Source organism: Mobula birostris, chromosome 9 (assembly GCF_030028105.1).
Source record: "Mobula birostris isolate sMobBir1 chromosome 9, sMobBir1.hap1, whole genome shotgun sequence".
Taxonomy (NCBI): Eukaryota; Metazoa; Chordata; class Chondrichthyes; order Myliobatiformes; family Myliobatidae; genus Mobula; species Mobula birostris.
In genome coordinates, this window is record NC_092378.1 from 31,411,651 (window position 1) to 31,438,769 (window position 27,119).

At 41.9% G+C, this 27,119-nt stretch overlaps 1 protein-coding gene across 2 annotated transcripts in view; it reads left to right on the forward strand.

Annotated features, from left to right (window-relative positions):
* Positions 1–1,414: 1,414 nt before the first annotated feature.
* The window catches only part of LOC140203351 (bcl-2 homologous antagonist/killer-like), a 36,545-nt gene continuing 10,840 nt past the window's right edge, over positions 1,415–27,119 (forward strand). Inside the window, exons 1-3 of one of the 2 annotated variants that reach the window (XM_072269391.1) lie at positions 1,415–1,469; positions 1,561–1,591; positions 4,752–4,839. In XM_072269391.1, coding sequence (XP_072125492.1) covers positions 4,764–4,839 — 76 coding nt within the window. In that variant the 5' untranslated portion in view covers positions 1,415–1,469; positions 1,561–1,591; positions 4,752–4,763. The remainder of the gene's footprint in view (positions 1,470–1,560; positions 1,592–4,751; positions 4,840–27,119) is intronic. The other variant, XM_072269392.1, reaches the window with a different exon arrangement.

Here is a 27,119-nt window from a genome sequence, read left to right on the forward strand (position 1 = left end):
ATTCCCTGTGCCTCTAAGTAGGCACAATGTATGTGATCTTTACTGTACAGCATGATGGTGAAGAGGCAGAAGCTTTTTCTAGAATGTTGAGTGTGTCTTCAGGGTCCTGTACCTCCTACCTGGTGAGAACAATGAGAAGAGGGTACATCATGGGTGGGGGTTCCTTGGCATGCCCTCTCTCCAGACATGAAAAATGTTGTGGTGGATTTGTATCTCAAGTTCTAGAGTTTCAGTAGAAATACCATTGGCTCCCAAGCCCACGTTTCCTATATAATCCTTTTACCTGCTATGCCTCTGAACATGAGAAACAAAAAGGCAGAACACGTAACTCAGTCAGTCAAACAGTATCTGTGGAGGCAAGAGATGCAAGTTGATGTTTCAGAGATGAGGGCAGAGAAGGGGGAGTGACTGTATGTAAGGGAGGGGGTGGGTTAGTGATTGGTAGGTGATGGGTGGAACCAGATGGGCAGAGATGATGGACAGATGAAACCATGTGACAGGGTGGAGAAGTGACAGATGCACAAAGAGAGAAGAAAATTTGGCGCACAAATGGGTGTGTATGGAAGGAGAACACCAGCGAGTATGGATAAACTGAAAGTAGAAATTTCAGTGTTCTTACCAATGGGTTGTAAGCTACCCAAACATAATATGAGATGTTGCTGTTTCAGTTTGAGTTCGGCCTTTCCTGTAACCAAGAAGGCAGAGGGCAGACATGTCAGAATTTAATTGGAGAGTTAAAATGACATGAAACCAAAATCTCGAGATGGTTATTGAGAACACAGGGCTTAGTGCTCCAAAAAGAAAAGTTGTCCTGGCCCCAGGAGTCTTCACCAGCACAGAGGAAGTGACAATATGAGCACTGAATGCAGTGGACTGGGTTGGAAGCGAGGCAGTGAAGCTCTGCCTCACTCAGGAGGACTGGTTAGGTTCCTGGATGGTGATGAGGAGGGAGGTGAAGAAACAGAGCACCATTGCGACACCCCTCTCATTTTATTACCTCTCCATGTGCAGAATCAGGACACTAGATTGTGGTCCTTCCCCACAGAGCCTTGGCACTAGCGACACCAAACTATGTGCCAGTCCTTACGTGCTGGAAGACCAACAAGTTTGGGGAAGCCCAAAAGGCGTACTTCACCCACTTGATGACCTTGGCACTTGGTGTCTGTCTGGGCATGTGTCTCTGGAGACCTTTCATTAGGGTGGGAAGGAAGATGCAGTTGGGGTTACTTCACTCCGAGTCCCAATCTCAGACTTCATCAAAGGGCGTGGAAACGCGTCGGAGACTATACTGAAAGCCTGGCGTTTGGAAGGGAGCATTGCGGCCGGCAGGCCGGTAACCAGTGAGCGCCGTGGGGCTGGTTTCCACGGCTCCTCCCTCTGAAGCCAGGAGGTGACGTCGCTGTTTGCTCAGGTGCATTGGGTCGAGTCGAGGGGAGATCGCGGAGCGAGTGGGTTAGAGTGACGCTGCTGTGAGTATTGTCTGCTTTCTGCTCGCAAGTCAAGATCAAGTCTCTCCCGATCACTGTCTAACCTGTTGCTTTGCATTTTTTCCCCCTGCAGGGCGGCCGTCGCTATCCCGACTGCAGAAGGGGTAAGAGGCACGTTTTTGGAGGTGATCCGGGCAGGGGAAGAGAATGGCGGGGCGGGTCCGCTCGGACTACAAAGAGCGGGCACTGCCCGGCCATTTCTGGAGGGTGGGCTGGAGGGGCGACTGGGTCAGGACTTTTCATAGCTCTTTCGCATCTTCAGTCGGCGCCGGCGCCGGCGCCAGCCCCACCAAGCAGGGATCTAGTGGTGAACCCTGAGCCCGTTCCAACAGAAAGTCACTGATGTGAATGAGCTGAGATTAACAGCTCACCCGGCAAGTGCTGATAAGAGTTCCTGCGTGTCATTCCACTCCAGACAGGCCTCATGGTGATGTGATGCCTCCTTCCTATCCAATCAAGATGGAGATCCGATAATATGAGCCCACTCATTCTCGGGAGGGATCCTGTGATGCGATTTCCCCTTCTCTTCACCCTTCTCACAGTGATCCAGAAATAATTATATCTAGCCAATACCCTATTGTTGGTGTTTGGTTGCCAATAATGCGTTGCTGTGGGCGGAGCTTGTTGGACACAGAGCTGTAAACAAGATACCTGTGAGCCAGGTGTTCCCATTCTGTGGTCTACAGCGTGGTAGGGGTCCGTGGCATAAAAAAAAAGTTGGGGAAGCCCTACTGTAAAGAGCTTGTTGAAATTGCAGTTGGTACTAGTAGAAGGTGTGCCCAGACACAGCCTGATTACAGGTTTCCAGGCTGATCATTGGCATTCAGACCCAAATTAGCCCCCATTACTGAGAGCAGACCAACATTGTTTAGGCCACAACCACCGTTAGCATGATTAGATTAGATTCAACTTTATTGTCATTGTGCTGAGTACAGATACAAAGCCAATGAAATGTAGTTAGCATCTAACCGGAAATGTTATTAATAGTGTTATTTACAAAATAACTGCGAATAAAAAGTAAGTGCTACAGCACACAAATATAAAAGTACTGAGACAGTACAATATGGGTGCAATACTGCTTAGCGCTGTGATGTGAGGTTCAGCAGGGTCACAGCCTCAGGGAAGAAGCTCTTCCTGTGCCTGCTGGTGCGGGAGCGGAGGCTCCTGTAGCGCCTACCGTATGGGAGGAGAGTAAAAAGTTCATGGTTAGGGTGAGATGCATCCTTGATAATGTTCTTTGCGCTGCCCAGGCAGCGTTTGTGGTAGATGTGGGCAATTGCGTGCCAATAATCCACTGGGCAGTTTTCACCACACGCTGGAGTGTTTTGCGGTCCAATACAGGACAATTGCCATACCACACTAGATGCAGTTGGTGAGTATGCTCTCAGTGGTACAGCAGTAAAAGTCTGTCAGTATCCTGGGAAATTGCCTTGTACTAAAGATTTTTAGATGTTCACCCTGCAGCCTCTGCGAGTTTTATAGGGGACTGGAATCCCAGGTTAATGTCTTCTGAAACAGACACATTTCCTTTGAATTACAGGGAGGCACGTAAGTTCAGGGTCTGCATTCAAGCTCTTGGCATTCAATGTTTTGATTCCATGGAAGATCTGTTAAATATTCTTTAATTAAAATGTGATTAGTTGTCAGCCTCGATATAACCTCTGTGTTCTACTGGAAGATAATTTGTTGATCTTTTGATTATGCAAATAAAGTCACACAATCAAATGGAATGCAGGTGGTAGCTAAGGGTTTTTGTAGGAACAGATTAATTGAAGTATGATAGTGATCTGTTGATAAAAAGAGCAGAACAATTTTATCAATTTTGCTTCTAACTTCCCCACCCTGCCCTTAAATCCACCTGATCCACTTCTGACACCTCCCTCTCCTTTCTTGATCTGTCTGGAGACAAACTGTCAATGGACATCTTTGATAACCGACTGATTCTCAAGTATACCCTTCCCACACTATCTCCTTTTCTCAGTTTCTTCACCTCTGCCGCATCTGCTCCCAGGATGTTACTTGCCATTCCAGGATATCTGAGATGGCCTCCTTCTTTAAAGAAGGGCCCTCCCTCTACAATGGCTGCCACCCTCACTTGCTTCTCCTCCATTTCCCGTGTATCCACGCTCACCCCTTCTTCTTGCTGCTGTAACAGTGATGGAGTCCCTCTTGTCCTTACCTACCACCCCATCAGCCTGCATATCCAACACCATAACTTACACCATCTCCACTAACATTTCTTGACCTCCACCCCCCCCCCCCGGATTTCTGCAGCGATTGCTCCCTGCCCCCCGCCCCCGCGATTCCCTCCCCACTAATCTCCCTCCAGGCACTCATCCATGCAAGAGCCGTAGGTGCTACACTTGCCCGTACGGCTCTTCTCTCACCTCCGTTCAGGGCACCAGACGATCCTTCTGGGTGAGGCAGCATTTCACCGGTGAATCTGCAGGGGTTGCCTTTTGTGTCCAGTGCTTCCGAAGCGGCCTCCTCCACATTGGTGAGATCTGTCGTAAATTGGAGGAACCACTTCATCGAGTACCCCTGCGCCATCTGCCACATGCAGGACTTCCCGGTGGCCAAACATTTTAATCCTGATTCACATTCCCATTCCAGCGTGTTGATCCATGGCCTCCTTGTGCCGAGGTGAAGCCACGTTCAGGGTAGCGGAGCAACACCTCCATTTGGGTACCCTCCAGTCTGATGGCATGAATATTGATATCTCCTTCCAGTGTGCCAATTCCCCCTCTCCCTTCCTCCAACCCCCACTCTGAAATTTCACTTCTCACCTGCCTATTCCTTCCCCCTGGGTGCCCTCCTCCTTCCCTTCCTCCTACTGTCCACTCTCCTCTCCTATCAAATGCTTTCTTCTCCAGCCCTTGACCTTTCCCACCCACCTGGCTTCAGCTACTCCCTTCCGGCTAGCCTGCTTCCCCTCCCTCACCGCCTCATTCTGGCATCTTCCCCCTTTCTTCTCAGTCCCGATGAAGGGCCTCGACCCAAAACACCGACTGTTTACTCTTTCCTATAGATGCTGCCTGACTTGCTGTGTTCCACCAGCATTTTGTGTGTGTTGCTCAGCATGTAGTTAGTTTTAGAGTTGTTTTAATTACAGTAGGTAATTTTATAGAACTTAGGATAAGCAAAAACAATTGTCATTGCAAAAACACTGAACCTTATGTCAGTTTTTTAAAAAGAGCACATTAAAACATACTTTTTTCTAAATGGCTATCTTCTCTGAATTGTTGGGTTTCATTCTTTTTACAGAACTGCAACATCATGGCATCTGGAAGGAATAGTGAGCCATGCAGGTCATGTTCATCATATGAAAAAAAGACCAATGAGATTGATACAGGTTTGTTTCTATTCAATGTAAATAGATAGCTGGCAGGCACCTGAAGTTGAGTTTTTGATGTGTAATTAAAATGTCAGACTGTGATCCATCAAGGACTTCCATTACCAGAGTTTCAGGTCCACCAGCAGTGGGAATGGGTACTGCTTTGCGTGACTGTAGATGCTGGATGTCTGAAATAAAACTCAAGACGTTCAAGCAGCATTTGTGGAGAGAGAAACAGTTGATGTTTCAGTAATTTGCTTGCAATTCTTCCAATCTCGTGCTGTACGCAGTGCTCTTAATGCAGTCTCCTCTTGTACCGAGGAAACAAAATGCAATCTTAGTGACTGCTTTAAAGAAAATCTCTGTTCAGTCCACAAAAGTTACTGGGAAATGCCTGTCACTTTAATTCTCCATTACATACATTGTAACCAGTCTATCTGTGGCCTCACATACGTAAACTTGAAAAACAGTACTTCACCTCCTGTCTGGGCACATTGAAGCCTTCAAGACTCAATATTGAATAGAACCATTTCAGATAATTCAGGTTTGTGTCAGAATTACTTACTTCTGCTACAAGAAATCCATTTGTAATATTAACCCAGCATGCCATTGCATGACCTGCATTTCACAGCTGTGCATGTCTCTTTGTCTTCTGTCTCTTGTTTCACTCATTAATTGATTTGGACCATAAGCTGTAGGAACAGAATTAGGCCATTTGGCCCATCAAGTCTGCTCCACCATTCCATCATGGCTGATTTATGATCCCACTCAACCCCATTCTCCTGCCTTCTCCCCGTAATCTTTGACTCCCTGACTAATCAAGAACCTATCAATCTTTGCCTTAAATATGACCTGGCCTCCACACCCTTCTGTGGCGATGAATTCCACAGATTCACCAGTGCTCAGGTTAAAGAACTTCTTCTATTCTGAGCCTCTGCCCGCTGGTCTGCCACTCCATCTAGACCTTTCAATATTCAATCAGTTTCAGTGATCCCTCTCATTCTTCTAAGCTTCAGTGATTATGGGCCCAGAGCCTACTATGTTAACACTTTCATTCCTGGAAACATTCACGTGAACCTCCTCTGGACCCTCTGTCTAATGCCAGCTAGGTAAGGGGCATAAAATACTCACGGTACTCCAAGTGTGGTCTGATCAAGGTGTTTCAAAGCCTCCACATTACACCCTTGCTTTTACGTGCTAGTCCTCTCGAAATGAATGTTAACATTGCACTTGACTTCCTTACCACCGACTCAATCTGCAAGATAACTTTTAGAGAATCCTGCACGAGGACTCTCAAGTTCCTTTTTGCACCTCTGATTTTTGACTTTTTTCCCCATTTAGAAAATAGTCTACACCTTTATTCCTTCTATGAATGTGCATGACCATGCACTTTCCTACATCATATTCCATCTGCCACTTCTTTTCCCATTCTAATCTGTCTTAAGTCTTGCAGAGTCCCTGCTTCCTTAATACTAAATGCCCCTCCACTTATCGTCACATCATCTGCAAACGTGGCCACAAAGCCATCAATTCCATTATCCAAATCACTGACATATAATGTGAAAAGAGGCAGTCCCAACACCAACCCCTGATGAACTCTTCTAGTCATCAGCAGTCAATCAGAAGAGGCCCCCTTTATTCCCACTCTGTGCCTCCTGTCAGTCAGCCAATATTCAGAATCAGGTTTGTTATCACCAGCATGTGACGTGAAATTTGTTTACTTAGCAGTAGCAGTTCAATGCAATGCATAATATAGAAGAAAAAAATAGATTAGAAATAATAAGTAAATCAATTACAGTATATGTCTATTGAATAGGTTAAAAACAGTGCAAAAACAGAAATACTGTATATTTTAAAAAAAGTGAGGTAGTGTTCACAGGTTCAATGTCCACTCAGGAATCGGATGTCAGAGGGGAAGAAGCTGTTCCTGAATCGCTGAGTGTGTGCCTTCAGGCTTCTGTACCTCCTACCTGATGGTTACAGTGAGAAAGGGGCATGTCCTGGGTGCTGGAGGTCCTTAATAATGGACACCGTCTTTCTGAGACACCACTCCTGAAGATGTCTTCTATCCATGCTAGTACCTTTCCTGTAATAACATGGGCTCTTAGCTTGTTAAGAAGCCTCATTTCTGGCACCTGGTCACAGGCCTTCTGAAAATCCAAATAACCAACATTCACTGATTCTACTTTATCTACCCTGCTTGTTATTTCCTCAAAGAATTCCAATAGATTTGTCAGGCAAGATTTTGCCTAAGGAAACCGTGTTGACTTTGGCCTATTTTATCATGTGCCTCCAGGTATACCAAAACCTCATCCTTAATAATAGACTCCAACATCTTCCCAACCACTGAAGTCAGACTAATTGGTCTATAATTTCCTTTTTTTCCGTGTTAAAGAGTGGAGCGATGTTTGCAATTTTCCACTCCTCTGGAACCATTCTAATGATTCTTGAAAGATCATTACTAATGCCTCCACAATTTCTTCAGCTACCTCCTTCAGAACACCGGGGTGTAGTCCATCTGGTCCAGGCAACTTATCTACCTTCAGAGTTTTCAGCTTCCCAAGCACCTTCTCCATAGTAAAAGCAACTACACTCACTTCTGCCCCCTGACACTCTTGAATTTCTGGTGCTCTACTAGTGTCTTCAACAGTGAAGATTGACACAGAATACTTACTACTATTTTTTTTCCCCATTATTACCTCTCCAACATCATTTTCCAACAGTCCAATATCTGCTCTCACCTCTCTTTATACAGGTATATGAGAAAAAAATATTTATTGTATCCTCTCTGATATTATTGGCTAGCTTAATTTCATATTTCATCTTTTCTCTCCTTATGGTCTTTTATGGTTTCCTTTTGTTGGTTTTTTAAAATCTTCCCAATCCTCTAACTTCCCACTAAGTTTTGCTATATTATATGCCCTCTCTTTTGCTTTTATGCTGCCTTTGACTTCCCTTGTCAGCCACAGTTGTCTCACCCTCCCTTTAGAATACTTCATCTTCCTTCTGATGTATCTATCCTGCGCAATCTGAATTGTTCCCAGAAACTCCAGCTATTGCTGTTCTGCCATCATCCCTGCTAGTTTCCCCTTCCAATCAACTTTGGCCAAGTCCTCTCTCATGCCTCTGTAACCCTCGTCCAGGAGTCCCTAAGAGTTTACTCGACTGAGCTCTGTGAACTGGGGCCCAACCCAACAGAGATATTCCTTTTGTCCTGTCTATCCCCTCCCCACCAATGTTTCCTCTATTTTTTTTACAGTTGCATTGTCCAGTCATTGCCCTAAGCAGGAAATTTTTACATGGCCTGGAAAATACGCGGCACTTTATATTAACATTGTATCAAAGAAAGTTTCACCTGCACGGCAACAAAGGCTATGTGCAGGAGTGTTTCAGTTACTACGCGGTCATGCACCTGTGCGGCTTAGAGGGACCAATGCTCCCCATCCTCTCAGCATTTTAAAATTAATGTTTTTTTTCTCTAGGGTGAATGGTCTGCTCATAAAACATTAATTTTTCTTTTTCTTTACACTTTGTGATTGACCTGATCAATGTTTCCAACACTTTTTATTGTTTTGTAGCTTTTGTTACACAAGAAATGGTCTTGACCCAAAATATCGACCGTCCCCTTTGCCTTCTGAATGGTGCTTCTGAATCCTTTTGCATTTTATTGAAGACATTGGGTTTTATAAAGAGCAGTGTTTACTTTTATATGAACTATGTATTTTTCAGATAGGAATCGAATATTAATCCTTGGACTTGCAAAACCTAGTGCTTGTGTCAGGATTTGGTTAACATTTGTTTTTTTTTATTTGCATTAACTAATGCACTACATTTTAAACAAAACCTCATCTGTCATGTACTTGTCGTGTACAAGTTCGAATACTTGTGATACACAAACTCAAGCCAAGTTAGACTTCCTTAATGGTCATTTGTGATCTCAGGAGGATTGAAGTGGCCTTAGGGTGGGTTATCAGGAGAATTGACCACTCTTGGGCAGCCAGGATCTCAATTCCCTGCAAGACGTTGATGGTGAATGATGTGGTTTAATGTGCAACTGATATATAAGGAAATATCCAATCAAATTTGCAAGTGATATGACTAGGTTGGCAGTTGCCGTTAGTATGTTTTGCACTTGCAAAGTTTGTTATCACAGACATAACATCGAGGTTAGATGTTATGCAATTAAATTTCTTGGCTGTCATGTGTATGTTGTGTTGAATTTTGCTGTTTTCAAAGGAGTTTAATAGTGCCACACCCCTAACTTAAAAGTTGAGTTTAATTTGAGAACAGAAATTAGGCTGAGGCTGTACTGTACAATGGGAACGTTGTTCTGACAGTCTTTAAATGAAATATTGAACTGAGGTAAAAGGAGAAAGGCTGGAAGAACTCAGCTAGTGTGGAAAGAGAAATGAGTTAATCTTCTCTTCCTCAGAAATTGGAGGGGTGAGTAGGGGGAGTGTAGAGTTAATAATTTTCAAAGGATCTCAGGGGGTAGGAGTGAGGTGTAAGACAAAAGCCTAGAGATAGGTTAAGACAGATTGCAATATAAGGAGTCCGAGAACTGACCTGATAGCAAGGCATTGTAAGTAAACTGGGTAAGAAAGGACATAACTATGACATTCAGTTCTGGCTCTGACCCCATGTGTTTCCTGTGGGTGCTCCAGTTTCCTTCCTCGGTCCAAAGATAGTAACTTAATTTGTCATTATAAATTGCCCTGCGATTAGGTTAGGGTTAAATAGGTCGGTTATAGCTCATTGGGCCGGAAGGGCCTGTTTTTTTTTTGCTGAATCTCCAAATAAAATAAAAGTATGGGGAACGATGAGCAACTACTTGACCTGAAACTGGAACATTCAGTCTCCGTTTAGTTCCAGAAATTTGCAAAGTGTCTGGATGGAAAGTGAGTCGTCATTGTTCTAGTTTACATTTGATCTCGGTACAGCTGTTGTTGGGTGACAGATGGACAAGTTATGTTGGAGGGGGAATTAATGTGATATGCAGCAGGAAGCAGGGGATCACCCCTGTGGGTTGCGATAGGTGCTTCACAAAACGAATAGCCAATCTGCATTTGGTTTGGTTTTTGCTTTTGTTTTGAAGAGACAGCAAGAGCATTAGACTTAGGCTACATCCACACTAGACCGGATAATTTTGAAAATGCCGGTTTCGAGTAAAAGCGACAGGCGTCCACACTACGCGTTTTTCAAAATATCTCTGTCCACACCAAAACGGATATTTGGGTGAATCTACTCCTACTGGGCATGCGCAGACACATCTACAGAAAACAAGCGAAGAGGAAACGGGTAATATTTACGTTTCTGCGATGGCGTTGTGCTATTTCCATAGAATAAAACTATAGTACCAACAACAGCGAAAGAAAGTTTTCAACAATGTCTTCAAGGAATACAAACGGAGATTTTCAAAAACACTCCGGCGGCGTTGTGCTATATCCATTGGTCAAAAACTAGAGTACCAACAACAACAGCGAAAGTAAGTTTTCAACAATGTCTTCGAGGAATACAAAGAAAACCTTTGCTGGGAAAATCAGACCGGACTTCTTTGTTTAGACAGACAATGAAGTCGAGCTGTTTCTGTGAGTGACAAACGATTACAAAGTCAGCAGAGCTAATTCCAAACAAGCTATTAACGTAGACGATAAAGTAAACAACACAAGCATGAAGCCGTCCTCTACCCAAGATCAACAAGATCAACAATTACAAAATGTTAAATGGTCAACTCAACATAGACTACCAATCCCAGATCAAACCCAAACCTATTAGGAGCAGAAGAGGGCACTCAACTCAATTTGAAATACTAACTACCAAGTCAGATGTGTACAGCAATTCATTTTTCCCCCGCACAATTAAAGCATGGAATAATCTTAACCCTAATGCAGTCACACAACCAAACCCAATTAAATTTAAGGCAGCTTTTCTTCTTCAAAAATCTCCTTCTTAAGCCCACCCTTCGCCACCTCCAGTTGAACTTCCATGCGGAATATTTTGGAGGATTAAGAACCAAGAACCAAGAGAGTGGAATCTTCTGCCGCCAGACCTGCGCAGTATTCCTGACATTAATATTTTTAAAGATAGACTCAATCAAATCAATTTAGGGGATCTAGTCAAAAAAGCTCACTTTACAATTTAACTCTCACGCCATTCACACCGACTGTGTGTTATAACAGCGGTGGTCAGTCAGCGACAGTGCCGGCTTGGAGGCCCTGGGGTACAGGAGATCGAGGGTACAACCACCGCAGACTGGGAGACCGGAGGGTACGGGCGGAAGAACAGAGGATGCAAACAGAGAAACCGAGGGGACCAGCTTGAAAGCCACCTCCAGTTTAAATTCCATGCGGAATATTTTGGAGGATCAAGAACCAAGAGCCAAGAACAGCCATCCGGCAGTGCTTGTGCAGCACCAAGCAGAAGCAGAAAAAGCATTGTTGTTGTGTTGATAACATTTTAAAATCTCTCCGTTTACCCCGTCCACACTACAACGCGAAACAATCGTTTTGAAATTTACACACTCTGGAGAGTGCTTTCGAAAATCTCAGTTTTTGGGGGATGAAAACGTCGTTTCAGTGTGGACGGAAGGTCAAAACGAAGAGAAGAAGCTTCGTTTTCAAAATTATCCGGCGTAGTGTGGATGAAGTGTCAGTATCCCGGCAAACCTTTATCACACTTTTTTTGGACGGGTATGAATTGTTAGTTTCTTGCATAGTACATTAGATTTTCATTCTGTTTAATGAAAAAATCAAATTGACTCAGAAACGGGAAATGTCTTAATCTTCGCTTTGACATAATGAAAATTAAAGAGTTGCCAGTTGCTTTTCTAAAAGGATGCAGTAATAAATTGGAAAATGCCGCTATTATGGTAGAATTGGAGCTAGCAGCAATTTGAAATCTCTGGATTTACTTGTCCTCGTGACTGTGATGACATTGAAAATATGCACAGTGTCTGAAAAGCATAAACTGATTTTAGTTCAACTGTATGTAATGCTTTCATTGTTTTGTAAGTTGGTAAAAACAAAAATAGAAGCACTTGCATTTTGCAAAATGTGAAAGAAAGGTGCTGACTATTGTTGCAAAAGAACTTGGACTTGGCTGTAATGTTATCATATCTAATTTTATTTTACTAATGCTGTTATGATAGCAGTATGTTCACTGGCTAGAATCAATATATAATGACAAACTTCTGGGCTGGGGTTGGAGGTAAAAAATTTGTTTAAAATGTCACATGCAGTTTGGCCCTGGAATGTCTGCCGTCTGATCATTTACATAATAAATCAGATAATATAAGATGAAAAAGACTTCAAGTGTGAGCTGGAGTTCAGCACTGTGTAAATTATGAGATTAAGATCTCTGAATGATGCTGATGCCCATCTATCTGGTCATTAATATAATGATTTGTTATTTCTGATTATTTTATTTCAGGAGCTGCTTCAAAATAGAATTGCATTTACAGGGATATAGTAGTGAGATCCGAAAGTGTTTTGTTCATGTTCATAGGTTCATATTGTTTTGGAGGGATCGGTGGTATCAAGCATGCAATAATTTGCTTGCTATATAACTTCCTGTATATTTTATACCCTGATTTATTCTCCTAGTTTTTGTTTTGTTTTGGATGCATGTTAATGGAAAGCCAAGGGTCTAAGCTCTGATTGGCACATACATTAAGTTCTAGCTATAGGCTACCCTTTGTAATTGGTGTGTTTGCAGCATGAAGTTAAATATCAATTAAGATTGTAAATAAAGAACCATTGGGAAACATTGATGGCCATGTGCTAAGCTGCCAGCATTTTCCAGTGGGACTGTCCACGAGTTTGTTCCATCTCGGCATTTTCCTGGAGGTATGTGCCCAGTCTTCGGACAGTAGTGCAGGCTGAATTTGGAGCATAAACTTCCAGCATTTCCCCATTATCTGGCAAAGAAATCTACCTGAATGTCCTGTATTTAATTACACAGCAAGAGCATTAACTGTGAAAGACAGAGGTAAATTTTGGACAATTTATATATCTTGTAATTTTTTTTACTGTTCTTGAGGTACAAATGGCTTAACTTTTATTGGTATTTGAAATTGCTGACTGTTTGAAAATGTTTTTGAGAGACAATAGTGTAGTGTAGGTTAGGGGACGTGGCTTAGATTTTCCAGACAAAGTGAGTTAAGGCTCTGTGTGTAGAACCATTCACACACTCGCAGGCCTGTCGCCATGCATTGTCTTGCTGGTAAAGACTGAGGCAGTTTCTGTGAGGAAAATCTGAGCCTACACTGCGTATCAAATTATTACAGTTATAATTGTGGTGACCATAACTTAATTATTCTCAACCTTACCAAAATTTGCTGAAGAAGATGGTACCAGCGAATGACGTGACCAAAGGTGACGTCCTTCAGACAGTTCACGAAGCTACTTCTTTTACTGCCTCCTCTTCCTTCAGTTACTATTGGAACCTGTGGCCTACGTATTGATGGTGTGTTTTCAGGCTGATTGAGCAACCTGGTGCTTTGCTGTCTTTGAGGGACTCCAGAGAGGTTTTGAGTAGTGTGCAGTCTGGAGGCCAGGAAACCTGAAAGTGAAGCACAAGCCCATGATTGGCAAGAAGTGGAATCGATCTTGCTGACTGAGGAGTCGAGCAAGATTCAGATCAACGAGGATGAGAGCAGAAGGCGAGTGGGTCTGCCTGTGTTTGAGCTGCCTCTCTCTCCCTCTTGCTTGCTGTTGCCAGAGGAAGTTGCCTGCATGTGACTGGTCTCTCTCTCACTCTCGTTTATTGCTCCCGGAGGAAGGGTGCTTGCACTTGACAGGTCTTCCTTTCTCTCCCTCTCGCTGGATGGTGCCAGAGCCTTGGGTCCTGAGCAAGGTTTAGTCGTCACGGTTTGTGGTTGGATTCTGCAGTCCATGTTGTATGTGTTTCCGGTATCTAGCTTCTCCTTTTGTTGTGCTATTTTCTGCGATTTTGATCAGAGTGGAGTGGCTCTGCGGCCTCCCGCCAACAAATGACACAGCGCTAAGAAGTACTGGACCAAACTGAACATTCCTCGACTGTTCCAATAACTGTGGTTTTGATGTTTTATATTCCGTTGTGTTTTTTTCGCTGTGTGCGCAACTTGTTCTTTCTCTTTTGCCTGTTGGATGTTTGATGTTTTCTTTGAACAGGTTCCATGGTATTTCTTTGTTTAGCGGCTGTCTGGGAAGAAGAATCTCAGGGTTGTATACTGCATGCATACAGCACTGATCATAAACATACTTTGAATCTATTGAAATATTCTTCTATTACCTATCCTTTTTAGGAAACTATTGTTTAAGGCATATGACTGTGAGGAATTGGAAATAAATATATAAATAGCTTTTAAAGGAAATTATGTTTAAAAAATAAAGATTTACCGAGCTATGGGTAAAGAGTAGGCAACTTGTTGATAAGTCGTTAACTTTTTTTTTAAAAACCTGGCACAGTTGTTGGCTGAATGGAATCTTGTAACTACTTTTAAAGAGGTTCCCAGCTGTGGAAAAAGTATGAGGAAACTCTACATCTCTTGCGTGTTTGATATCAGCTGCAATCTGGTAGTCAGGCTCTTTCGTAGCAATAATATTTATGTTATATTATGTGAACAATAGTTGGTGTTCAATGCATGCGTACAAATATTGTGCAGGGAGTGATTGAAGAACCAGCAGTCAGCTCCTTTCCATTGGCCTTGTCTTGTTCCATGTGGTTTGAGACAAGCACTGAAAATATACTGAGCGTAAAATCCACAGCTGTCTGGGAGCAAACAAATACTTTGAACCAGGACCTGGCAGTTATTAAACCTTTGACGGTTGGACTTCTCCAGGGGCTGTGTGCATCTGCCTACATTTGCATTGATATTCAAACAAACTCATAAATCGAACTCTGAGCCTTTGTTATACATCTGTTTACATTGTCTGGTTTAGTTATTAACCATAGACTTTCAGCCTACAGGTTTAATAAATATTACTCTGAGGCAGTCATAAATCTTGAATTTTATTATTATTTTTATTTCACAGTTGAATTTGTGTGCAATACTGCTTTCTCTTTTGTAGCTTCACGCCATTATGCCACTACAGGTAGGAAGTAGGTACACGCCGCATTCCTGGGCCACTGTCGGTGTTTTTCACAATAAGCCACCATGAGGTCTGGCAATCTGATGATCCAAATTTCTTCTGAGTGTCAATTGCATGAAACCTTTTCTATTTATTATATATACATAACAAGACACCTTTTAGTTAGGCACTTGAGGACAAACTTTAATGTAGAACTTTTCTAGCTTCAGTTGAAGTTGACAGCAACCCATAACAAATGAAATGGAAGGAATTATGATTAGAGATTTTGTTTTAAATAAATAACGTTTTTAATTATAAAAGCATGTCATTATTGATTTTCTAACGCTCAATCTTTATGGACCAAACTGGCTTTTGCTTATAAATTTATAAATTTACCTTCCCCACCCTCTGTGCTCAACATTTATTTCCTCTGTTTTCATCTGCTTGGCCACAAAGGAACTGTCTTTTCGAACTCTTCAGGCAGGCTCTGGAATGCTTGATCCTGTTAATTTATGAATAAATGTTATGAACATGGTCTAATTAATTTCTAACTTGTTGACTGTAGTGTTATGAACTATAATCAATACTCAAGGCCACAACAGGAGTTTAGCTAATGGAAAATCAAATGGCAGAGCACTGATAAACTTGCAGATTCTAAGGACAGGCTTTTATTCTGAGGAGTGATGGTGTTCCTTTTCCTGAGAGCAGGCTGGGAGTTTTCACTGGACCGCTACCTGGATACAACATGTAAATTTCCTTGTGCCACGACAGGAGCAAAATGAGAGAAATCTTCCCAACAGGTGCAACCATCTCTTCTTATCCCATGGAAATTTCCAAGAACAGTTTCAACACTGTGTCCAAGAACATTGTTGCAAACAGGGTCCCCAAGGGTGACCAGGAAAGAGAGAGTACAGAGAGCAGACTAGATGGGCCAAATGGCCTAATTCTGCTCCTCTATCTTATTGTTATAAGTGGCCTTTAACTCCCTTTGGACTTGCAATATTCCAAAGACTTTTCATTCTGTTGTTGCTTCAAGCATTGGCACTGATGCATGAAGATGACATGATAGAATAGTGTGGTAGTTAAGGTACTGGTCTACCATTCATAACGTAGAACATAGAAATCTACAGCACATTACAGGTCCTTTGGCCCACAATGTTGTGCCGACCATGTAACCTACTCTAGAAACTACCTAGAATTTTCCCTGGCACATAGCCCTCTATTCTTCTAAGCTCCATGTACCTATCTAAGAGGCTCTTAAAAGACTCTATTGCATCACTTCCACCACCACTGCCGGCAGAACATTCCACTCACCCCCTACTCTCTGTGTGGATAAGCATACCCCTGACATTCCCTCGCTACCTATTTCCAAGCACCTTAAAGCTATGACCCCTTGTGTTAGCCATTTCAGCCCTGGGGACAAAGCCTCTGGCTATCAACACAATCAGTGCCCTCATCGTCTTATACGCCTCTATCAAGTCATCTTTCATCCTCCGTTGCTCCAAGGTGAAAAGGCCAAGTTCACTCAACCTATTCTCATAAGGTACACCCTCCAATTCAGGCAACATCCTTGTAAGTCACCTCTGCACTCTTAAAAGTATCCACATCCTTCCTGTAGTGAGGTGCCCAGAACTGAACACAGTACTCCAACTGGGGTCTGACCAAGGTTTTATATAATTGTAACGTTACCTCATGGATCTTGAACTCAATCCCATGGTTGATGAACTCAGACTCCTAATTTGGTGCTTTGAGATTGAATCCCAGCATAGCAGCCGAGAAATTTAAATTCAGGCGAATAAATAATCAATAAACTTCAATAAGGGCTTGAGGCTAATCAACTAGCTTCATGACCTTAGCCTCAATTCCTCCTTGTGCAATTGGATCCTCAATTTTTCTCACTTGCAGATCCCAGTTAGTTCAGATTGGCAACAACATCTCCTTCACAATTTCCTTCAGCACAGGTGCACCAGAAGGTTGTGTGCTTAGCCCCCTGCTCTACTCACTTTTCACTTAAGACTGTAGTTAAGCACAGCTCCAATGCCAATTCAAGTTTGCTGATCACACGATTGTAATAGGTTAAATTGAAAGTGATGATGAATCGGCATTATAAGAGGGAGATAAAAAATCTGGCTAAGTTGTTGCTACAACAGTCTCTTAATCAATGTCAGTAAGACCAAGGAGCTGATTTTTTTTACTTCAGGAGGGAACCAGAGGTTCCTCAGCCAGTTCTCATCGGGGGATCAAAGGTGGAGAGGGTCAGCGACTTTAAATCCCGTGGTGTTATCATTTCAGAGGATCTGTATTGGGCCCAACACTTGTGCAATTATGAAGAAAGCATGGCAGCAACTCTACTTCCTTAGGAGTTTATGAAGATTTGGCATGACAACTAAAACTTTGACAAACTTCTATAGGTGTGTGATGGAGAGTATATTGATTGGCTGCACCACAGCCTGGTATGGAAACATCAATGCCCTTGAATGGAAAATCCTACAAAAAGTGGTGGTTATTGCCCAGTGCATCATAAGTAAAGCCCTCCCAACGGTTGAGCACATCCACACAGGAGTTGTTGAAGGAAAGCAGCATCCATCCTCAGGGACCCCCACCACCCAGGACATGCTCTCTTCTTGCTGCTGCCATCAGGAAGAAGGTACAGGTGCCTCAGGACTCTCACCACCAGGTTCAGGAACAGTTATTGCCCTTCAACCATCAGGTTCTTGAACCAAAGGGGATAACTTCACTTGCCCCACCACGGAACTATTTCCACAACCTATGGACTCACTTTCAAGGGTCCTTCATCTCATGTTCTTGATATTTATTGCTTATTTATTCATTATTACTATTACATCTCTGTTATGGTTATTGGATTTATTGGGTATGCCTGCAAGCAAATTAATTTTATGGTTTTATATGGTGACGTATACTTTGATAATAAATTTATTTTGAGCTTTAAAATAAAATACGGAATTTAAAAATATACGTCATGATGAATGTGAAGCTACTAGAATGGGATTAAAGCCTGTTACGTTCATCACTGTTCTTTGGGGAGGAAGTCTTCAGTATGGCCTTTGACTACAGACCTGCCACTGTGTTGAATGTTAAATGCATCCTCAGTTTAAGATCAATTAGAGATCAATGATGACTGTTGGCAGAGCCAGCAGCATTCATATTGGATGAATGAGTAAAATAAATTAAGGTAAAAAGATTTTATATATATTTTCTGTGACTCCTCCTTGAATGGGCTAGAGAACTTTTCCTGTTTTCACTTGTGCCTCCCCAAAAAACTGTTGTAACTTGCATGCTATCAAACCACGACAACTTTTCATTTCTTGCAGAACAAAGTGGCAGATCTGCTGAACCAACAATGGAGATTATCAGTATTAATCCGTTCTTTTTTGTTTTCAGCTGATTATTTGGAGGTGGGAATTGAGAGTGATCTAGTTGAAAAATGCAAAGCTGAATAGTCTAAATGGTTCTGACTATGAGGAAATTGCAAGCTGGCTGAGGACAGGTTTTAATTCATCACAAGATTTATTAGTGCAACACTGCTTGGATTAGGAGAGGGTCAGATAACCCGAAACTGAAGGCTACTAACAAAAACGTGCAAGGCAAAACTTCTTGATAAGTCATATTATCACTGTCTTTTTGACTGCAATCTATATTGGAGATCCTCAGAAGAGCACCAGCTTTTTTACAGTTTCCTGTTATCTGAAACCTGTCTGTTGAGCCCATAATTCCATTCATTTCAGTAGAGAGTTCAAAGTGAATTTATTATCAAAGTACATATATGTCACAATATGCTACCCTGAGATTCATTTTCTTGCAGGCATTCACAGTAGAACAAAGAAGTACAATTGAATCAATGAAAATTACACACAAAGGCTAACAAACAACTTCTGTGCAAAATAAGACAGACTATGCAAATACTAAATAAATAAATGATACAGAGAACATGAGTTGTAAAGCCCTTGAAAGCAAGTCCACTGGTTGTGGAATCAGTTTAGAAATGTGCTGAGTGAATTCATCCAGACTGGTTCAGAAGCCTGAAGGTTGAAGGGTAATAACTGTTCCTGAACCCAGTGGTGTGAGAGGAATGGCTGTAAGGAAAATTAAACTTCAACTTATTCAGTGTTTCTTTTAGTATTTTAAGTATATTTCAATATTTTTATGAACCTTGAAGATTTTAGATTTTACTATTTAACACTTAAATAATATGATTAATTTTGAATAATGTTTGAATCCTAGAGCAATTCTTAAACATTCAATGTTTTTAACAGTTTTGCTAACCAGTAAATGTAGAGCTCAAAATTGGATTTCTAATCACTGACATATGACGTGAAATTTGTTGTTTAGCTGCAACAGTGCAGTGAAGTGGAACGTACGGAAACTCCGTAGTGGAGGAGAATAAGCTGTTGTTAAATAGTTGAATGTGGGCCTTGAGGCTCTTGTATTTCCTCCTGGTGGTAGTAGCAAGAAGAGGGCCTGTCCCATGTGCTAAGGGTCTTTAATGAGGCACTGTCCCTTGAAGATGTCCTTGATGGTGGGGAGGTTTGTGCCCCTGATCGAGCTGGCTGAGCTGAGCTTACAGTCCTCTGCAGTCCCTTGTGATCTTGCACATTGGAGCAGCCATACCAGGCTGTAATGCAACAAGTCAAAATGCTCTCTGTAGAAATTGGCAAAAGTTGTTGGTGACATATCAAATCTCTTCAAACTCCTGATGAAATGGAGCTGCTAGCATTGCATCAATATGCTGTCAAAGCACCCTTTTGGAGCAGGACTTTATATTTTATCCTGGAAATGCAGGGTCCCATCAATCACAGAATGGTGGGTATGAGTAGTTTTTTGTTTACAATGGGAGGCAGGACGCAAGCATTTTCTATCTGACCACCAGGGAACATTAAAAAAAGTAAGTTACATCTGAGAGCTTTTTACTGCTTGAATTGTTTCCTCATTTAGATTGCCACCTCAGCCACCTTGGTGGAAGAATCCACCAGCGACGGATGCCTCACATCAGCTGAAGAATATTCTGGACACCAAAAGACATTGGGAAAGCCCAGTTTTCATGTCATTTATATCCCAGATCTGTATGCCTACAAACCTGATCTTGAATCCATGCCACAGGGTCCTAGAGCTTAATGGGAGCTTACTTCATGGTCCGCAGTAACGACTGTCACTTAGCTAATGATCACAAAATCCAGACCCACGTTTGAATGCTTTGGTACTGTGTACATGACTGACAGTTGGTAAAGAAAGCAATCTTTGCTCATTGAAACCTCTGTGTATTAAATCTTTCATTGGAAAATTCATAGCTAAAATATCTTAATCTTTTGCAGTATTCACATCAAATTTCATCATCCTGACTTGAGTGGCCCCCGTAACCACGTAGACAGTTTTTAAAAAAATGGCAATCACTTTGTGCTTACTCCAAGAGTTCAAATAAATGGATTTATTGAATGGTTTAGTTATGAAAAAAAGAGTACTGTACACATTTAGCAGGAATTACTTTGGCTGCTTGGAAGTTTTTTTATGGATGAAAGCATAAATTGAACTGAGCAAAATAATACAGGGGTACTGGTGAAAGCTTTGGATTCTGTTTGCTGAGTATTGAAATACTGGTGTGTGGTGCGATCAAATTACATGTAAATGGTAAACATTACATCATTCTCCAACAGCAAAGTGCTACGATCAACCAAACAGATAATTTGTAGTCTCTAATTACAGAATTAAGAAATGACTGTGTGCTATGACCCTTAACATAAAATAGGATTATTGATCTGAGAGCACCACCATTGAGAAAGAACACTAACCAATGTTCTAAAAAAAAATTTACGATGATAGCAGTCAAAGTAAAATACAACTACTTACTCCATGTGAAATCTGGAATTCCTGATACAAGTGAGAATTGGAAGTGTGATGTTTCCATGTGCCTGCTGCCCTTATTCTCCTTGGTGGTAGAGATTACAAGTTGACAGAATGCTGTAGAAGATAAATGGATGACATTTCATAGATAACATACACCATGGTGCACAGGTGAGGCAGGATTGGATGGATAGGAGACTAAGCATGCAAACTGCTTTACCCTGGAGTTGAGTTTCTTGAGAATTGCACTCATTCAGATAATGGTCAATTTCTACCATACTGGACTTCTAGTAAATGGTGGAAATAAATTCTGGTCAATTGAAGTCCCAGGCTGTGAATTGCAAGGGAGTTAATGATTACGAGCCCATCGAAGGGTTTGGGATAGTGATTAGACTTCCTCTTGTCAGATATGGTCTTTGTGAAGCATTTGTATGGTTTGATGTTTCTTTTAGATCACAGTGTTAATAATTTGGACCCTGAAAATGCTGGAGTTTCATAAAATCCTAGTTGGTCTATTAGTGTCCACCAGTAAAGGAAATCTGACGAACATACTTGGTCTGGTCAATATATGGATCCAGACCTTCAGCATTGCAGTTGACTCTTAAATGTCCACTGAGTGGCTCAACAAGACATTATATTATAACTTCTACCTGAGTATGGGCAAGCATCAGCCAGCAATTACCCAAAGACTGAAATTGGACTCAACACAATTGCTCAAAAGCAATTGAAGAGTTCTCCTCAAAACATCTGAAATAGTATCTAAAATTAGAGAGCTGTTCTGCAGAAGAGTTGAGCAACAATCCAGACTTGTTTTGGCCATAGAAAGCAGGACATCCAGTCTACAGAACCACACACACTGACGTGCTTGCCTGCTTTCAAAGGTTATCAAAAGATGGAAGGTGTCATTAGCAAGTGGGAGTTATTTGATAACAACTTCTCAACAAAGTACAATTTAGGATTCACCAGGAATACTCAGCTCCTGGTCATTTCAAGTATGGACCAAAGAACTGAAGGATAGATCCAAGCTGAGAGTGCCTGCTGTTGACATTGACATTAATAATATGGCAACAAGGGTCCATGGTAAACCAAGGTCGGGGGATCAGGGAGAAAACACTCCATTGATTGGAGTTGTAACTCACACAAAGATGGCCATGGTTGTTGATGGTTGATCATCGCAAGTCAAAAATATTACTACCGAATTTTCTTAGGGTTGTTCACCTAGGCTACTCCAATAGCTCCTCCCAAAGCTATGACCTCTCCTTCCAAGAAGGACAAGACTAACAGGCAGATGGGAGGGAATACTACAGTTTGTCAATACCTGGACAATGAAGCTGCATACATCATGATACTTTTCATTGACCGCAGTTGAGCATTCAACACCATCATCTCCTCAAAACTCATCACTGAGCTTCAAGACCAGGGCCTTGATACCTCCCTGTGCAGCTGGATCCCCGATTTCCTCATTGGCAGACCCCAGTTAGTACAAATTGTCAACATCTCCACACTCGCCATCAACAGTGGTGCGCCACAAGGCTGTGGGCTTGTGCCCCAGCTTTACTCACTTTATACCCATGATGGTGTGGCTACGTAAAAGCCCCAAAGCCATATTGAAGTTTGCTGACGCCACCGCTGTCATAGGCTGAACCAAAGGTGGTGACAGATCAGCATATAGGAGGGAGACTGAAAATCTGACTGAGTGGTGCCACAACAACAACCTCTCACCCAATGTCAGCAAAACTAAAGAGCTGATTATCCCCTACATGAGGAAGAAACCAGTCCTCATTAGGGGATTGGAGGTAGCTTTAAATCCCTTGGTATTATCATATCAGAGGGGATCTGTTCGAGGAGCAGCATGTAAGTGCCATGACAACGAAGACATGCCAGCACCTCTACTTTCTTACGTTGTGTTGATTCAGCATGATGCTAAAAACTTTGATGAGCTTCGATATGCACAGTTGGAGTGCCCTAACTGGTATGGAAACACCAAAGCCCAGGAATGGAAAAGACTACAGGAAGTGTTAGATACAGCCTAGTCTATCAAAGGCAAAGCCCTCCCCACCAATGAGCACATTGACATAGAGCGCTGCCAAGATAGCAGCATCCGTCATCAAGTCCCTCACCATGCAGGCCATGCTCGTTTCTCGCTACTACCATCAGGCAGAAAGTACAGAAGCCTGCGGTCCCACACTACCAGGTTCAGGAACATAAGGTTATTACCCTACAAGATACCAGGCTTCTGAATCACCATCGATAACTTCACTTACAAAGAACAACGACCTACAGACCCGCTCTCAAGGACGCTTTACAACTCATGGTATCAGTATTCATTTTTACTTGCACAGTTTGTCTTTTGCACATTGTTCTTTTGTCAGTCTTAGTTTATGTGTAGTCTTTTGTAAATTCTGTTATATTTCAAGTAAACTGTTCTTGGGCTTCCAGCCAGGTACAGATATCGGTTGTATCTGATACTTCGAAGACAAATTCTGCCATCTTCTTCAGGGATGAGAAGTCCCAAGAAGAGTTTATTCGAAATATATGCTGGGAAAGCACTAGATCCTTTTTCAATTGTATTTCTTTACTTTTTCCTGTAAATGCATTCAAGAAAATGAATCTCAAGGTAGTATATGGTAACATATGTATTTTGATAATACATTTACTTTGACATTTTCAGGTTCTTCAGAGTCTCTTCACTAGAAGGACTGCCGTAATTCAAAAAGGCAGATCACAGCCACCAATTAGCAGTTTGCACAGTAAATGTTGAAGTTGTTGGTGATTATTCTGAAAAATGGTTATACTAAAAATTCCCATGTTTGAATAATGTCTAGGACTTGTTGCTTTTGGGCACATGTTGCTTCATTACCTGATGAGCTCTAAATACAATTAATCGTTGTATTATGATCTGATCCTATGATCTTTGATTTAGTTATTGAAGATGTTTGGGCCTAGGACACTACTGTAAGGAACTCCATGGTTGTATTATTAAATAATACTTCTAGCTAGGAAAAATCTGCAATGGTATTAATTGAGCCATCAAGCAGATCACTCCCTCTTTCTTTCCAAGGAGTAGCAATGTAATCATTACTATATCAGTTTGTACAAAATAGGCTTATGAAGTGAAAGCTCATCTGCTGCTTTGGGGATTCTTCATTTTTATGCAAGCTTCAGAGTTTTAAAACACCTGGATAATCTTTGATATTCTTCCTTTGGTAGATCAGTGAGGAAGTGGTTTCTTTTTGGTGTTGATTGTTGGAGGAAAAAGTAATGGTAGCCGTTACTAAGAGCTGTGTAATAACCTATTTTTGCAACTGCAAATGGATAGCTTAGGCAAAGAAGCATCTATGTTAATGCCTCCAAACACATCATGTGGGTTGATGCACGAGGAATAGAGAATGTTATTTGTGCCGTTGAAACTCTTTGGTACGAACAGAGTATACGTTTACTTGGTCTCAAGAAGAAGAGTTACTTCTTGATAACTTGTCAAAGGAAAGTTGTTCAATAGTATACCAATCAATGTGGCAGTTTTGTTTTTTGCTTGTACATTGTCAATTGCTTGTGAATGCATGGTTATTGTTTGCATATTTCACCTTATTAAGCATTTTCTGTTGCAGGCTACTGTTCTTTTGTTTGTAGACAACAGCGGGTAACTCAGCAGGTGTTCTAACCTATTATGTAATGCAGTTGATTTTATTGTGCAATGTTTACTTTATTGGTTATATGAATACATGTGAAATATGATACAGGAAGTAGTAAAAAAATTTTAGCTTGCAAATATCAACCTTTCTTTCAAGAAGTGTTGGGTAATGAGGAGGTTTGCTGAAAGATATATCTTCAAAATCCTAATAAGAATTAAGTTGCTTTTCCCTCCTTTGTTGCTGGCTTGAACATAGTGTGAACATGCTGTGTTTATTTTCTCATGTGAAAGGAGATGCTGAGCTGATTTTCAGACAGCCTGGTGCTTTCAATTGTATACAAAACTGTCCTGGTTTCACGTGATAAACACCGAGCCCAGATTAGCACTATGCAGGAGACTTCCTGATTTGCTATCCTGTAATTCATGTTAATATATACTTTGTAGGTGGGAGGGAAAATTCTGCAAACGTAGGTGGTGAACCTCTTTTAGATTCAAGAAAATATATTTGTTTAAAGTCAGTTCCTCCTTTGGTTTGTCTTAATACTAACAAGGTTAAGCCTTTTTTTTACAAGGGCTTTTATTTTTATTTTTATTCTTTTTTTCTTTAAATTGGGTTCTTTGGGTTTCTTGCTTTGTGGCTACCTGGGAGCAAACAAATCTCAAGGTTGTCTAATTTATACATTCTTTGATAATAAATGTACTTGAATCTTGAATCTTTACTTTAATTCAACATATTGCATTTTCAAAATTCTTCTGAAAGTTTCATCCCAAGTAGAATTCTAATTGTTACTGTATTGTGATAAAAGTAATGGAACCGTTTCTACTGACAGGAGAAGGGGCAAAGGTGGGTTTCTGGCGCCTTGAAACCAGTCACTTTGGGCAGATGGGGCTCGTCAGCCATGGTTGGCAGCTCACTTAGGAGAAGGAAACTTCTGATTTTAAACCACTGCTGCCTTGCGACTATGCCCACTCAATGGGGATGGCTTTGGGAGTAAACCCTGAGGGGGAAATATCTGGTGTGGAGTTCCAATGTTGAGTTCAATACTGATTGGCAGTTCCTGCAACGCTACAGGTGCCAAACTGTATAGGTTTCTGCCATTCCTTTGGACTCAACAGCTGCATGGAGAGGGTGAGCCTGCTGCATGCACAACTGCTTGCTCTCCATATTGTACTGCCCTGGCTTGCATGTCACGTGGACAGCTGGAATGCAACATCCATGGTCAGCCTCAACCAACAGAGAGCCTCTATTGTGGTAAAACCACACACACACATTCAAACAACCACCAGGAGAATAAAGTACGTGTACAATATAAAATCATCTGCACTATTATAAAGATGTTCCTTATGACAAATGCAAATCCAGTTCTATCCAGGATGCAGGCTCCTGCCAATGGCGGCTCTCTTCCTCGTACAGCACTATATGAAGAGCAGCTCGATACCTGATCAAATTCCTCTTGCTGAAAAATATCGCTCTTTCCCCTCATTCAAAGCCAATGAATAAATCCAGAACTTTTGGAAGAGGGGACAGTATGGGCCAGACATCATTGTATACCACAACACAAAGACCGAAATGGCACTTGGTGAGCAGCTCAACCAGTTTTGGAAAAATGCCGCTGAGGAGCAGTTTCTTCACACACTAGCTCTGTCAGGGCTTGTATGTATAAACATTGAAAATGCCAGGCCATCTGCATATTTACATACAGTAAACTTATTTACATATAGTAACTGCAGGTTTAAAAGCACAATTTCCCCAGGGCCAGATGGTCTGCATCCCAGGGTGCTTAAGGAAGTAGCCCAAGAAATAGTGGATGCATTAGTGATAATTTTTCAAAACTCGTTAGATTCTGGACTAGTTCCTGAGGATTGGAGGGTGGCTAATGTAACTCCACTTTTTAAAAAAGGAGGGAGAGAGAAACCGGGGAATTATAGACCGGTTAGCCTAACGTCGGTGGTGGGGAAACTGCTGGAGTCAGTTATCAGGGATGTGATAACAGCACATTTGGAAAGCGGTGAAATCATCGGACAAAGTCAGCATGGATTTGTGAAAGGAAAATCATGTCTGACGAATCTCATAGAATTTTTTGAGGATGTAACTAGTAGAGTGGATAGGGGAGAACCAGTGGATGTGGTATATTTGGATTTTCAGAAGGCTTTTGACAAGGTCCCACACAGGAGATTAGTGTGCAAACTTAAAGCACACGGTATTGGGGGTAAGGTATTGGTGTGGGTGGAGAGTTGGTTAGCAGACAGGAAGCAAAGAGTGGGAATAAACGGGACCTTTTCAGAATGGCAGGCGGTGACTAGTGGGGTACTGCAAGGCTCAGTGCTGGGACCCCAGTTGTTTACAATATATATTAATGACTTGGATGAGGGGATTAAATGCAGCATCTCCAAGTTTGCGGATGACACGAAGCTGGGTGGCAGTGTTAGCTGTGAGGAGGATGCTAAGAGGATGCAGGGTGACTTGGATAGGTTGGGTGAGTGGGCAAATTCATGGCAGATGCAATTTAATGTAGATAAATGTGAAGTTACCCACTTTGGTGGCAAAAATAGGAAAACAGATTATTATCTGAATGGTGGCCGATTAGGAAAAGGGGAGGTGCAACGAGACCTGGGTGTCATTATACACCAGTCATTGAAAGTGGGCATGCAAGTACAGCAGGCGGTGAAAAAGGCGAATGGTATGCTGGCATTTATAGCGAGAGGATTTGAGTACAGGAGCAGGGAGGTACTACTGCAGTTGTACAAGGCCTTGGTGAGAC